The sequence below is a fragment of the Bombina bombina genome, chromosome 4, assembly GCF_027579735.1.
Source record: "Bombina bombina isolate aBomBom1 chromosome 4, aBomBom1.pri, whole genome shotgun sequence".
Taxonomy (NCBI): domain Eukaryota; kingdom Metazoa; phylum Chordata; class Amphibia; order Anura; family Bombinatoridae; genus Bombina; species Bombina bombina.
Genome location: NC_069502.1, coordinates 558,613,880 through 558,627,770, shown reverse-complemented (window position 1 = coordinate 558,627,770; position 13,891 = coordinate 558,613,880). Strand labels below are relative to the sequence as shown.

At 37.2% G+C, this 13,891-nt stretch overlaps 1 protein-coding gene across 1 annotated transcript in view; it reads right to left on the bottom strand.

The window, feature by feature from the left end:
• The window catches only part of LOC128656551 (actin-3-like), a 301,926-nt gene that overhangs the window by 7,227 nt on the left and 280,808 nt on the right, over window positions 1-13,891 (bottom strand). Inside the window, exon 8 of the mRNA XM_053710518.1 lies at window positions 169-302. Within this exon, the coding sequence (XP_053566493.1) occupies window positions 169-302 (134 nt within the window). The remainder of the gene's footprint in view (window positions 1-168; window positions 303-13,891) is intronic.

Below are 13,891 nucleotides of genomic sequence, written 5' to 3'. Positions count from 1 at the left end.
AAATCCTGCACATGTCCAATACTACAATGTGGCAGAGTATTAAAAAAATAAGTAAAAATAAAATTGTAAAAGCATCTATATAGTGCAGCAGTCGGTTTGGTTTTTAAATACGGAACATCTTTCATAGTTTTATTTAAAAGAGTTAAAGTTTGTTGAAGAGTTAAATACCTGATAGAACAATATTCCCAGCAAATTGTTTTCTTAAATCCACATCAGACAGTAGAAGTGATTTAAGCACTCTTTCATGAATGCCATATTGATCTTTCCCTAATAGCTGTGGGCTGAACAAAGCTTCACAAGTCCTTGTAAGGAGAAAAAACAACAAAAAAACCTTACAAATTAAATTTCACATTATTCGCACACCACACAGAGTTTACACACACAAAAAAAAAAAAATATGTTGTCCCCATGTGGAACTTTTATGATATATTAAAAGCATGCCTTCATCTTTTAATAACCGTGTACAAAGATTAAAATATCAAATTATATTCAATTAAAAAGGGACATTAAACCCTAAATTAATGCTAGATATGATGTATTCAAAGCAAAGATTAGCCTGAGAATGATATGCAGTTGTATTTTTTAAATTATATGAATTGTTTAAATATTGAAGTATAAAGTTTGTTTCATCAGTTATGGGTACCACCATGTTGAAATCTAGGTTTTACCCATCTTGAATCTCTTTTGAGGACAGTTAGGGACAGAGTCACTGGGCAAAGTAAGTAACTTCTATATTTCACACAGCCATTATCAGCTCACTGACTTCAGAAGAGGGCAGGAGATAAACCTAGAATTAAAAGCTTGTTTTCTTAATTTATGCTTACCTGGTAAATTCATTTCTTTCATGGTGGTAAGAGTCCACGATCCACTACTCCTGGGAATTACTCTTCCATAACACTATGAGGAGGCAAAGATTCCCAAACCCCAAGAAGTCTATAAAACCCCTCCTCTCTCACCAGTCTAATGTATAGCCGAGCACAAAGAGGAAAGAAAAGTAACAAGAGCCAACAAAATAGGAGCAGAAAAAAAAAAAGTGCGCGCAAAAAGGAAAAAAAACCCAGAAAAAAACAAAACAGGGTGGGGTCTCGTGGACTCTCACCACCATGAAATAAATTAATTTATCATCAGGTAAGCATAAATTATCTTTTCTTTCATACAGGTGGGGAGAGTCCATGACCCATTACTCCTGGGAACTAAAACCCAAGCTGTGGAGTCCACAAGTAATAACAGAAAAGAAATGAAAAATTAAATCCACAACCTCAATAAACCCTATAGAAAAGACAATAAAAAATAACCAACATGCAAAAATTATTCAACATGAGACTGCATGAAGGACACCCTACCAAAGGATGCCTCAGAAGAAGCAACAACATTAAAATGGAAGACAAAAATGAGCAAAGACCACCAAACAACTGACTAGCAAAAATTGGTCCACTGATAAAACAAGAACACTGAAGAACTGAATAATAAAGAACAACGTCCCAACTTTATGACAGAAAACATAGCCTTATCCTAAAGAAAAAAAAAAAAAAAAAAAAATGATGAGGAACACACAGTAGACTCTAAACAGATGAACTCTAAACTCTAAGAGATGAAACGGCTAAAATAAACAAAAACTTCCAAAAATAAGCTTATATATTCACCTAATGCATATGGCCCAAAAGAAAGAACCTACAAAAGCAAAATATAACTTTTTACGGGACATAAGGACAGAAAACTGAGCCTTCAAAAGAACTGGCAGATAAATCCCCCATCTAAACCATCCTGCAAAATAGCAACAAATTTATGCTTACCTGAAATTAATTTCTTTCATGGTGGCGAGAGTCAATAATTCATTACTCCTGGTAATCTTCTCTACCACTATCAGGAAGCAACGATTCCCAAACCCCTCAGTCTAACGTATAGCCAGACATAGTAAGGTAAGAAAAGGAATAAAAGCCATAAAAAGGAGCAGGAAGAAAAAGATGTGCCCACAAATAAAATAAAAAATAGCCTTGTAGCATCAGTACTGCTGCTAAATGCAAACCTAGATGTTGTTAAATGTGGAGCAAATGTTCTAAGAGAAAGAAGGTGGATACAGACATGACAAAAAACGCTAACAGGATTTCAAGATGAGACCAACACTACTCTGTATATATAGGGGTTACTCACAAACATATATAACCGGAGAGAAAGACAAAAATGCTCCTTAATTTTTTTATATTATAACAAGCTAACCAAACATAAGTGAAAACTTGACCTGTGTCAACAAGCCCATCAGCATATAAGGAAAGTTGGACAAGATAAACATAATATAATAATAATAATATAATAAAAGCAGTTCAGTAGAAACCTTAACTCCCTCTACAATATACTCATAAAGGGGGTACAACATGTATAATTCCCCTGAGTGTCAGCATACTATAAAAATGAGGAAATAACTATCTATTTTGGGGAATTAGAACGCTCTAGTGTGTTACCATGAATACCAACTATATATAAACTAGATTGGTAAGGTATTCATATGAGTACTGAAGAGACTGGTAGAATTTTTTTTACGTAAGAACTTCCCCTATAAATTAATTTCTTTCATGGTGGCGAGAGTCCACGAGCTTGTTACTGATGGGATATACATTCCTACCAGGAGGGAGGAGGAAAAGTTTCCCAAACCTCAAATGCCTATGAATGTCTCCCACCTCACTCATATCTCAGTTTAACATATAGACAAGTTGGTGTATAAATAGTGTAAAATAAAAAAAAAAAAGGAGCAGGAGAAAGATGAAAATAAATGAATTTATCAGGTAAGTTCTTACATAAATTGTTTTTTCATATAGGTGGCGAGAGTCAACGAGCTTGTTACTGATGGAATACCCAAAATGTGGAAGTCTACGAGTAACAAAGAGGGATAAAATAAAAACAGCTATTTTCGCTGAGAAACTAAATCCAAAAATAATTAAAAGGGACACTGAACCCACATTTTTTCTTTTGTGATTCAGATAGAACATGCAATTTTAAGCAATTTCTAATTGACTCCTATTTTTCTTCGTTCTCTTACTATCTTTATTTAAAGAAGGCATCTAAGCTATTTTGGTTCAGAACTCTGGTGGATAAATTCACCCATCAATAAACAAGTTCTGTCCAATCAGCAAGAACAATCCAGGTTGTTCACCAAAAATGGGCCGGCATCTAAACATACATTATTGCATTTCAACTAAAGACACCAAGAGAATTAAGAAAATTTGATAATAGGAGTAAATTAGAAAGTTGCTTAAAATTGCATGATCTATATGCATCACGAAAGAAAAAGTTTGGGTTCAGTGTCCCTTTAAGTTTCTTTAAATTTTTTAAAAAAAAACCCCAACTCAAATTAAAGGCACTAGAATCAAACAGACAGCTGGCTGAAGAACCTTTCTACCAAAAGCTGCTTCTGAAGAAGCAAACACATCAAAAAGGTAAAATTTAGTAAAGGTATGCAAAGAAGTGGCTGCTTTACAGATTCGATCAACTGAAGCTTCATTCTTGAAAGCCTAAGAAGTGGCAACTGATCTAGTACAATGAGCTGTAATTCTCTAAAGCAGAGACTGACCTGTCTCTAAAGCTTTGTGAATAAGAAGTTTCAACCAAGATGCTAAAGAAATGGCAGAGGCTTTCTGACCTTTTCTAGAACCCGAAAATACAACAAATAGACTAGAAATCTGTATGAAATCCTTAGCATCTACTGTACATAGTATTTTAAAGCTCTAACGACATCCAAAGAATGTAAAGATCTTTCAATATTATTATTAGGATTAGGACATAAAGGAACAATGATTTTCCTATTAATGTTAGAATTCACAACTTTAGGCAAAAATTTTAAAGAAGTCAGCAAAACCGCTTAATCTTGGTGAAAAATCAGATAAGGAGACTCGCAAGAAAGCAGACAATTTAGAAACTCTTCTAGCAGAAGAGATGGCCAACAGAAACAACAATTTCCAAGAAAGTAGTTTAATGTCCAAAGAATGCATAGGCTCAAAAAGAGGAGCCTGAAGAATATAATACCAAATTAAGACTCCAAGGAGGAGAAAGATTCACAGGTTGAATTTGAATTAATGCCTGGACAAAACAGTGAATATAAGGAAGATTAGCAATCTATCTGCGAAATAAAACAGAAAGAGCAGAAATTTGTCCTTTCAAGGTATTGGCAGACAAACCTTTATCCAAACCATTGTGAAGAACACCATGATATATAGGTTTTCCAAACCTTGTGGTAGATTTTCCTTTTAACAGGCTTGCGAGCCTGAATCATAGTGTTAGTCAGAGAAACCTCTATGAGTACTAAACTTTCAATTTCCATGCCATCAAGTGAGATTTGAGATCTGGATGGAAGAACAGGCCTTGAGACAAGAGGTCTGGTTTTAGAGGAAGAGGCCAAGGCTGGCAACTGGACATTCGGACAAGGTCTGCATACCAAATCCTGTGAGGCCATGTGGGTGCTATCAGAAAAACAAAAAATTGTTCCATTATGATTTTTAAGATCACTCATGGAAGTAGAACCAGAGGGGGGGGGGGGAAATGTAAGCAGGCTGGTAAAACCAAGGAACTGCTAGAGCATCCATCATTTCCGCCTGAGGATCCCTGGACCTGGAAAGGTACCTGAGGACATCAGATCATCTGTACAATTTGAGAGAACACATCTGGATGGAGAGGCTACTCCCCCATATGTAGAGATTGACAGCTGAGAAAAACCGCTTCCCAGCTGTCTACCCTGGGATATGAATCGCAGTGATTAGACAAGAATTTAATTCCACCCAAGAAAGTATTTGAGATACTTCTTCCAGTGCTAGGGGACTGTCAGTCCCCCTCCTCCTTGATGATTGACATATGCCACTGTTGTGACATTGTATGTCTGAAAAAGAATGGAAGTTTCTCTCTTTAATAGTAGCCAAGCCTGAAGAGCTCTGAATAGTGCACGGAGTTCCAGGATATTGATTGGTAACCTCACCACTTGAGGATTCCAAACTTCTTGTGCTGTCAGAGACCCACAGACAGCTACCCAACCTGTAAGACATGCCTCTGTTGTGATCACAGACCAGGTAGGGCGAACAAAGGAGGCCCTTTGAAGAATAAAGTGGTGGTTTAACCACCAAGTCAGAGAGAGTGGAGTGTTGGGATTTAAGAATATCAGTTGTGATATCCAAGTGTAATCCCTGCACCATTGGTGCAACATGCAAAGCTGTAGAGGTCTCATATGAAAACGAACAAAGGGGATTGCGTCCAATGCTGTAATCATGAGACTTAAAACTTCCATACACATGGTCTCTGAAGAGAATGAAAGACTGAAGGTTTAGACAAGCTAAAACCAATTTCAATTGTCTCTTTACTGTTAGGGTCATGGACACAATCTGGAAACCTAAAAAGGTGACCTTTGTCTAAAGGAATCCAGAAACTTTAGTAAATTGATCCTCCAACTATGTCTTTGAAGAAATGACAATAGTTGTTTTGTGTGAGATTCTGCTAAATGAAAACAATTGAGCTAGTACCAAGATATCATCTAAATAAGGAAACACCATAATACCCTGCTTTCTGATTACAGATAGAAGGGCACTGAGAACCTTCGAGAATATTTTCTTAACTGTTGCAAGGCCAAATGGAAGAGGGACAAATTGGTAATTCTTGTCTAGAAAAAAAAAAAAAAAAAAAAAAAGAATCTCAGAAATTGATAATGATCTGAGTGGATTGGGATGTGAAGGTAAGCATTCTGTAAGTCTATTGTGGACATACATTGACCCTGCTGTACAAAAGGCATAATAGTCCTTAGTCACCATCTTGAAAGTTTGGACTCTTACAAATCAATTCAAAGTTTTCAGATCCAAAATTGGTCTGAAAGAATTTTCGTTCTTTGAAACAATGAAAAGATTTGAATAAAAACCCAACCCCTGTTCCTGCAAAGGAACTGGGACATATAACCCCCAAGCGTTCTAGATCTTAAACACATATCAGAAATGCTTGGGCCTTTACTGTGTTTTTTGGTACATGGGTGAGAAAGAATCTTCCCATGGGAGGCCTTATTCTGAATCCAATTTGATACCATTGAGAAATAATATTCGGAATCCACTGATTTTGGAACCAGTCTGCCCAATTTTTTTTAAACAGTTTAAGTCTGCCCCCCACCAGAAGAACTGGATTGGGGGCCACACCTTTATGCAGGCTTAGGCTGGATTCGCTTTCTTATATGGCTTGGATTTATTCCAATTTGGACATGGTCTCCAATTAGAGCCAGAGGCTTTAGGGGAGGGAGCAGTTTTCTGTTTCCCCTTGAAGTTTTTCTTCCCCAAGAAAAAAAAAAAAAAAAAAACCTTTCTCCCAGCAATAGTGAAAATAATAGAAGTTAATTAAGATCCAAAAAGTTTTTTACCTTGAAAAAAAGACAGTAATCTTGTTTTAGATACCATGTCAGCATTCCAAGATTTAAGCCATAAAGCTCTTCTAGTTAGAATTGCTAAAATACATAGATTTGACATTGATTTTCATAACATCAAAGATTGCATTGCAAAGAAAATGATCTACGTGTTGAAGTAAAAGGATAATGTTAGATAATTCAGGATCCGAAGACAACTGCTGAGCTAAACTGTCCAACCAAAAAGTAGAAGCAACAGCATCATCCGCCATAGAAATAACTGGTCTAAGAATATAGCCAGTTTGTAAATATGCCCTTCTAAGATGAGATTCAAGCTTCCTATTTAAAGGGTCTTTTGCTTAATGTACTACCATTCCTATGGAAGACAATACTTCTTTCATAGTGGAAATAGCCTCATCAACCTTAGGGACTGTTTCCCAAAGTTTCAGATTAGCAACAGGCAAAGGATACAATTTTTTAAACCTAGAAGAAGGGTTAAAAGGAGGTACCAGGCTTAGACCATTATTTAGCATTCACATTAGAGAAAGCGTCTGGAATAGGAAACCCTTCAGGTGTAATAACAGTAGTATTAAATACAGAATTTAAACGATTACTAGATTTATCATCAGGAAGTTTAAACTCCTCAATACCCAAAGTAAATGATACTTCCTTCAAAAAAGAGTGCATATGTTCTATTTTAAATAAAGATGATTTGTCAAATTTCAGATTCTGATGTAGGATCCACTGAATCAGAGGAACCCCTATCAGTAGAAGATACATCAGTATGCTGTCGGTCAGTACAAATTTCACTAGCCTTAGGAAAACTTTGTAAAGTCATAGCCTTCTCTATCGCTACAGCAATAAAATCTTTCATTTCTGCAGGAATGCCATTTGCAATAGAGTGCAATGGTAATACAGTGGATGCATTTGTACTCAAAGAAATATCAGCATATAAAACATTTTTACAACAAACATACTTAGCTTTGGTAGAAATATGTTAGGCAGCTCAGTTCCTATGATAACCTCAGAGGCAGGTTCAGATTGAGACATTGTTGCAAAAAAATGTAAAACAAAAAAATTAAAATTAACAGAAGAAAAAAAATCTATTCCCCTTAAATATAGCAGTTTCAGGAATGGGACATAGTGCTTATTATGTAAAAAACGAGTAAAGTAAGAGCAGCTATTTTAAACAAAATAAAAGGCTCGAAAATTTTAGTGCCAAAAAAATGGTGCAAAATTGATGCAATGGGAAACATAATTTATGTAAGAACTTACCTGATAAATTCATTTCTTTCATATTAGCAAGAGTCCATGAGCTAGTGACGTATGGGATATACATTCCTACCAGGAGGGGCAAAGTTTCCCAAACCTCAAAATGCCTATAAATACACCCCTCACCACACCCACAATTCAGTTTAACGAATAGCCAAGAAGTGGGGTGATGAGAAAAAAGTGCGAAAGCATATAAAATAAGGAATTGGAATAATTGTGCTTTATACAAAAAAATCATAACCACCCCAAAAAAAGGGCGGGCCTCATGGACTCTTGCTAATATGAAAGAAATGAATTTATCAGGTAAGTTCTTACATAAATTATGTTTTCTTTCATGTAATTAGCAAGAGTCCATGAGCTAGTGTCGTATGGGATAATGATTACCCAAGATGTGGATCTTTCCACACAAGAGTCACTAGAGAGGGAGGGATAAAATAAAGACAGCCAATTCCTGCTGAAAATAATCCACACCCAAAATAAAGTTTAACGAAAAACATAAGCAGAAGATTCAAACTGAAACCGCTGCCTGAAGTACTTTTCTACCAAAAACTGCTTCAGAAGAAGAAAATACATCAAAATGGTAGAATTTAGTAAAAGTATGCAAAGAGGACCAAGTTGCTGCTTTGCAAATCTGATCAACCGAAGCTTCATTCCTAAACGCCCAGGAAGTAGAAACTGACCTAGTAGAATGAGCTGTAATTCTCTGAGGCGGAGTTTTACCCGACTCAACATAGGCAAGATGAATTAAAGATTTCAACCAAGATGCCAAAGAAATGGCAGAAGCTTTCTGGCCTTTTCTAGAACCGGAAAAGATAACAAATAGACTAGAAGTCTTTCTGAAAGATTTAGTAGCTTCAACATAATATTTCAAAGCTCTAACAACATCCAAAGAATGCAACAATTTCTCCTTAGAATTCTTAGGATTAGGACATAATGAAGGAACCACAATTTCTCTACTAATGTTGTTGGAATTCACAACTTTAGGTAAAAATTCAAAAGAAGTTCGCAACACCGCCTTATCCTGATGAAAAATCAGAAAAGGAGACTCACAAGAAAGAGCAGATAATTCAGAAACTCTTCTGGCAGAAGAGATGGCCAAAAGGAACAAAACTTTCCAAGAAAGTAATTTAATGTCCAATGAATGCATAGGTTCAAACGGAGGAGCTTGAAGAGCCCCCAGAACCAAATTCAAACTCCAAGGAGGAGAAATTGACTTAATGACAGGTTTTATACGAACCAAAGCTTGTACAAAACAATGAATATCAGGAAGAATAGCAATCTTTCTGTGAAAAAGAACAGAAAGAGCAGAGATTTGTCCTTTCAAGGAACTTGCGGACAAACCTTTATCTAAACCATCCTGAAGAAACTGTAAAATTCTCGGAATTCTAAAAGAATGCCAGGAAAAATGATGAGAAATACACCAAGAAATATAAGTCTTCCAGACTCTATAATATATCTCTCTAGATACAGATTTACGAGCCTGTAACATAGTATTAATCACAGCGTCAGAGAAACCTCTTTGACGAAGAATCAAGCGTTCAATCTCCATACCTTTAAATTTAAGGATTTCAGATCCTGATGGAAAAAAGGACCTTGTGACAGAAGGTCTGGTCTTAACGGAAGAGTCCACGGTTGGCAAGAGGCCATCCGGACAAGATCCGCATACCAAAACCTGTGAGGCCATGCCGGAGCTACCAGCAGAACAAACTAGCATTCCTTCAGAATCTTGGAGATTACTCTTGGAAGAAGAACTAGAGGCGGAAAGATATAGGCAGGATGATACTTCCAAGGAAGTGATAATGCATCCACTGCCTCCACCTGAGGATCCCGGGATCTGGACAGATACCTGGGAAGTTTCTTGTTTAGATGGGACGCCATCAAATCTATTTCTGGAAGTTCCCACATTTGAACGATCTGAAGAAATACCTCTGGGTGAAGAGACCATTCGCCCGGATGCAACGTTTGGCGACTGAGATTATCCGCTTCCCAATTGTCTACACCTGGGATATGAACCGCAGAGATTAGACAGGAGCTGGATTCCGCCCAAACCAAAATTCGAGATACTTCTTTCATAGCCAGAGGACTGTGAGTTCCTCCTTGATGATTGATGTATGCCACAGTTGTGACATTGTCTGTCTGAAAACAAATGAACGATTCTCTCTTCAGAAGAGGCCAAAACTGAAGAGCTCTGAAAATTGCACGGAGTTCCAAAATATTGATCGGTAATCTCACCTCCTGAGATTCCCAAACTCCTTGTGCCGTCAGAGATCCCCACACAGCTCCCCAACCTGTGAGACTTGCATCTGTTGAAATTACAGTCCAGGTCGGAAGCACAAAAGAAGCCCCCTGAATTAAACGATGGTGATCTGTCCACCACGTTAGAGAGTGTCGAACAATCGGTTTTAAAGATATTAATTGAGATATCTTTGTGTAATCCTTGCACCATTGATTCAACATACAAAGCTGAAGAGGTCGCATGTGAAAACGAGCAAAGGGGATCGCGTCCGATGCAGCAGTCATAAGACCTAGAATTTCCATGCATAAGGCTACCGAAGGGAATGATTGTGACTGAAGGTTTCGACAAGCTGCCATCAGTTTTAGACGCCTCTTGTCTGTTAAAGACAGAGTCATAGACACTGAATCTATTTGGAAACCCAGAAAGGTTACCCTTGTCTGAGGAATCAATGAACTTTTTGGTAAATTGATCCTCCAACCATGATCTTGAAGAAACAACACAAGTCGATTCGTATGAAATTCTGCTAAATGTAAAGACTGAGCAAGTACCAAGATATCGTCCAAATAAGGAAATACCACAATACCCTGTTCTCTGATTACAGACAGAAGGGCACCGAGAACCTTTGTAAAAATTCTTGGAGCTGTAGCAAGGCCAAACGGCAGAGCCACAAACTGGTAATGCTTGTCCAGAAAAGAGAATCTCAGGAACCGATAATGATCCGGATGAATCGGAATATGCAGATATGCATCCTGTAAATCTATTGTGGACATATAATTCCCTTGCTGAACAAAAGGCAAGATAGTCCTTACAGTTACCATCTTGAACGTTGGTATCCTTACATAACGATTCAATATTTTTAGATCCAGAACTGGTCTGAAGGAATTCTCCTTCTTTGGTACAATGAAGAGATTTGAATAAAACCCCATCCCCTGTTCCTGAACTGGAACTGGCATAATTACTCCAGTCAACTCTAGATCTGAAACACAATTCAGAAATGCTTGAGCTTTTACTGGATTTACTGGGACACGGGAAAGAAAAAATCTCTTTGCAGGAGGTCTCATCTTGAAACCAATTCTGTACCCTTCTGAAACAATGTTCTGAATCCAAAGATTGTGAACAGAATTGATCCAAATTTCTTTGAAAAAACGTAACCTGCCCCCTACCAGCTGAGCTGGAATGAGGGCCGCACCTTCATGTGGACTTAGAAGCAGGCTTTGACTTTCTGGCTGGCTTGGATTTATTCCAGATTGGAGATGGTTTCCAAACTGAAACTGCTCCTGAGGATGAAGGATCAGGTTTTTGTTCTTTGTTGAAACGAAAGGAACGAAAACTATTATTAGCTCTGTTTTTACCCTTAGATTTTTTATCCTGTGGTAAAAAAGTTCCTTTCCCACCAGTAACAGTTGAAATAATAGAATCCAACTGAGAACCAAATAATTTGTTACCCTGGAAAGAAATGGAAAGTAGAGTTGATTTAGAAGCCATATCAGCATTCCAAGTCTTAAGCCATAAAGCTCTTCTAGCTAAAATAGCTAGAGACATAAACCTGACATCAACCCTGATAATATCAAAGATGGCATCACAGATAAAATTATTAGCATGCTGAAGAAGAATAATAATATCATGAGAATCATGATGTGTTACTTGTTGCGCTAAGGTTTCCAACCAAAAAGTTGAAGCTGCAGCAACATCAGCCAAAGATATAGCAGGTCTAAGAAGATTACCTGAACACAGATAAGCTTTTCTTAGAAAGGATTCAATTTTCCTATCTAAAGGATCCTTAAACGAAGTACCATCTGACGTAGGAATAGTAGTACGTTTAGCAAGGGTAGAAATAGCCCCATCAACTTTAGGGATTTTGTCCCAAAATTCTAATCTGTCAGACGGCACAGGATATAATTGCTTAAAACGTTTAGAAGGAGTAAATGAATTACCCAATTTATCCCATTCTTTGGAAATTACTGCAGAAATAGCATTAGGAACAGGAAAAACTTCTAGAATAACCACAGGAGATTTAAATACCTTATCCAAACGTTTAGAATTAGTATCAAGAGGACCAGAATCCTCTATTTCTAAAGCAATTAGAACTTCTTTAAGTAAAGAACGAATAAATTCCATTTTAAATAAATATGAAGATTTATCAGCATCAACCTCTGAGACAGAATCCTCTGAACCAGAAGAGTCATCAGAATCAGAATGATGATGTTCATTTAAAAATTCATCTGTAGGGAGAGAAGTTTTAAAAGATTTTTTACGTTTACTAGAAGGAGAAATAACAGACATAGCCTTCTTTATGGATTCAGAAACAAAATCTCTTATGTTATCAGGAACATTCTGCACCTTAGATGTTGAAGGAACTGCAACAGGCAATGGTACTTTACTAAAGGAAATATTATCTGCATTAACAAGTTTGTCATGACAATCAATACAAACAACAGCTGGAGGAATAGCTACCAAAAGTTTACAGCAGATACACTTAGCTTTGGTAGATCCAGCACTAGACAGCGATTTTCCTGTAGTATCTTCTGACTCAGATGCAACGTGAGACATCTTGCAATATGTAAGAGAAAAAACAACAACATATAAAGCAAAATTGATCAAATTCCTTAAATGACAGTTTCAGGAATGGGAAAAAATGCCAAAGAACAAGCTTCTAGCAACCAGAAGCAATGAAAAATGAGACTTAAATAATGTGGAGACAAAAGCGACGCCCATATTTTTTAGCGCCAAATAAGACTCCCACATTATTTGGCGCCTAAATGCTTTTTTGCGCCAAAAATGATGCCACATCCGGAACGCCGACATTTTTGGCGCAAAATAACGTCAAAAAATGAAGCAACTTCCGGCGACACGTATGACGCCGGAAACGGAAAATAATTTTTGCGCCAAAAAAGTCTGCGCCAAGAATGACGCAATAAAATGAAGCATTTTCAGCCCCCGCGAGCCTAACAGCCCACAGGGAAAAAAGTCAAATTTTTGAAGGTAAGAAAAAATGATTAAATCAAATGCATTATCCCAAATATGAAACTGACTGTCTGAAAAATAAGGAAAGTTGAACATTCTGAGTCAAGGCAAATAAATGTTTGAATACATATATTTAGAACTTTATAAAAAAGTGCCCAACCATAGCTTTAGAGTGTCACAGAAAATAAGACTTACTTACCCCAGGACACTCATCTACATGTTTGTAGAAAGCCAAACCAGTACTGAAACGAAAATCAGCAGAGGTAATGGTATATATATATATATATATAAGAGTATATCGTCGATCTGAAAAGGGAGGTAAGAGATGAATCTCCACGACCGATAACAGAGAACCTATGAAATAGACCCCGTAGAAGGAGATCATTGAATTCAAATAGGCAATACTCTCCTCACATCCCTCTGACATTCACTGCACGCTGAGAGGAAAACCGGGCTCCAACTTGCTGCGGAGCGCATATCAACGTAGAATCTAGCACAAACTTACTTCACCACCTCCATCGGAGGCAAAGTTTGTAAAACTGAATTGTGGGTGTGGTGAGGGGTGTATTTATAGGCATTTTGAGGTTTGGGAAACTTTGCCCCTCCTGGTAGGAATGTATATCCCATACGTCACTAGCTCATGGACTCTTGCTAATTACATGAAAGAAAGATGCAATTTGCGCTACTTTTATCACAAATTCCTCATTCAAGATTGAATTTAGCTTTAATTAATTAGTGTATAGAAAGAGTTAAACTTTGCATGAAAGATTGTATCCAATGAGAGTATAGAATAGGGTATTTAAAGCTAAACACAGGTGTACCCTCTAGCTATGATTACGACTGCGTGCCGAAACATGTTAGCGTTCTGGTTTCATGCCTAATTTGTTCTCTTTTTTATGTCTCTGATTGTATCCCCATGTTTTAACTAGTGTGTTCACACTGAATACATTTTTCTATTTTTACCGCAATCACAACTTGCTGGAATTTTTGCCTTGGAATATTTCTATTTATTATCAGGTCAGCAAGTGTGTATAGCGGTATAGTGCTCCTTTCACAGCCCCTAG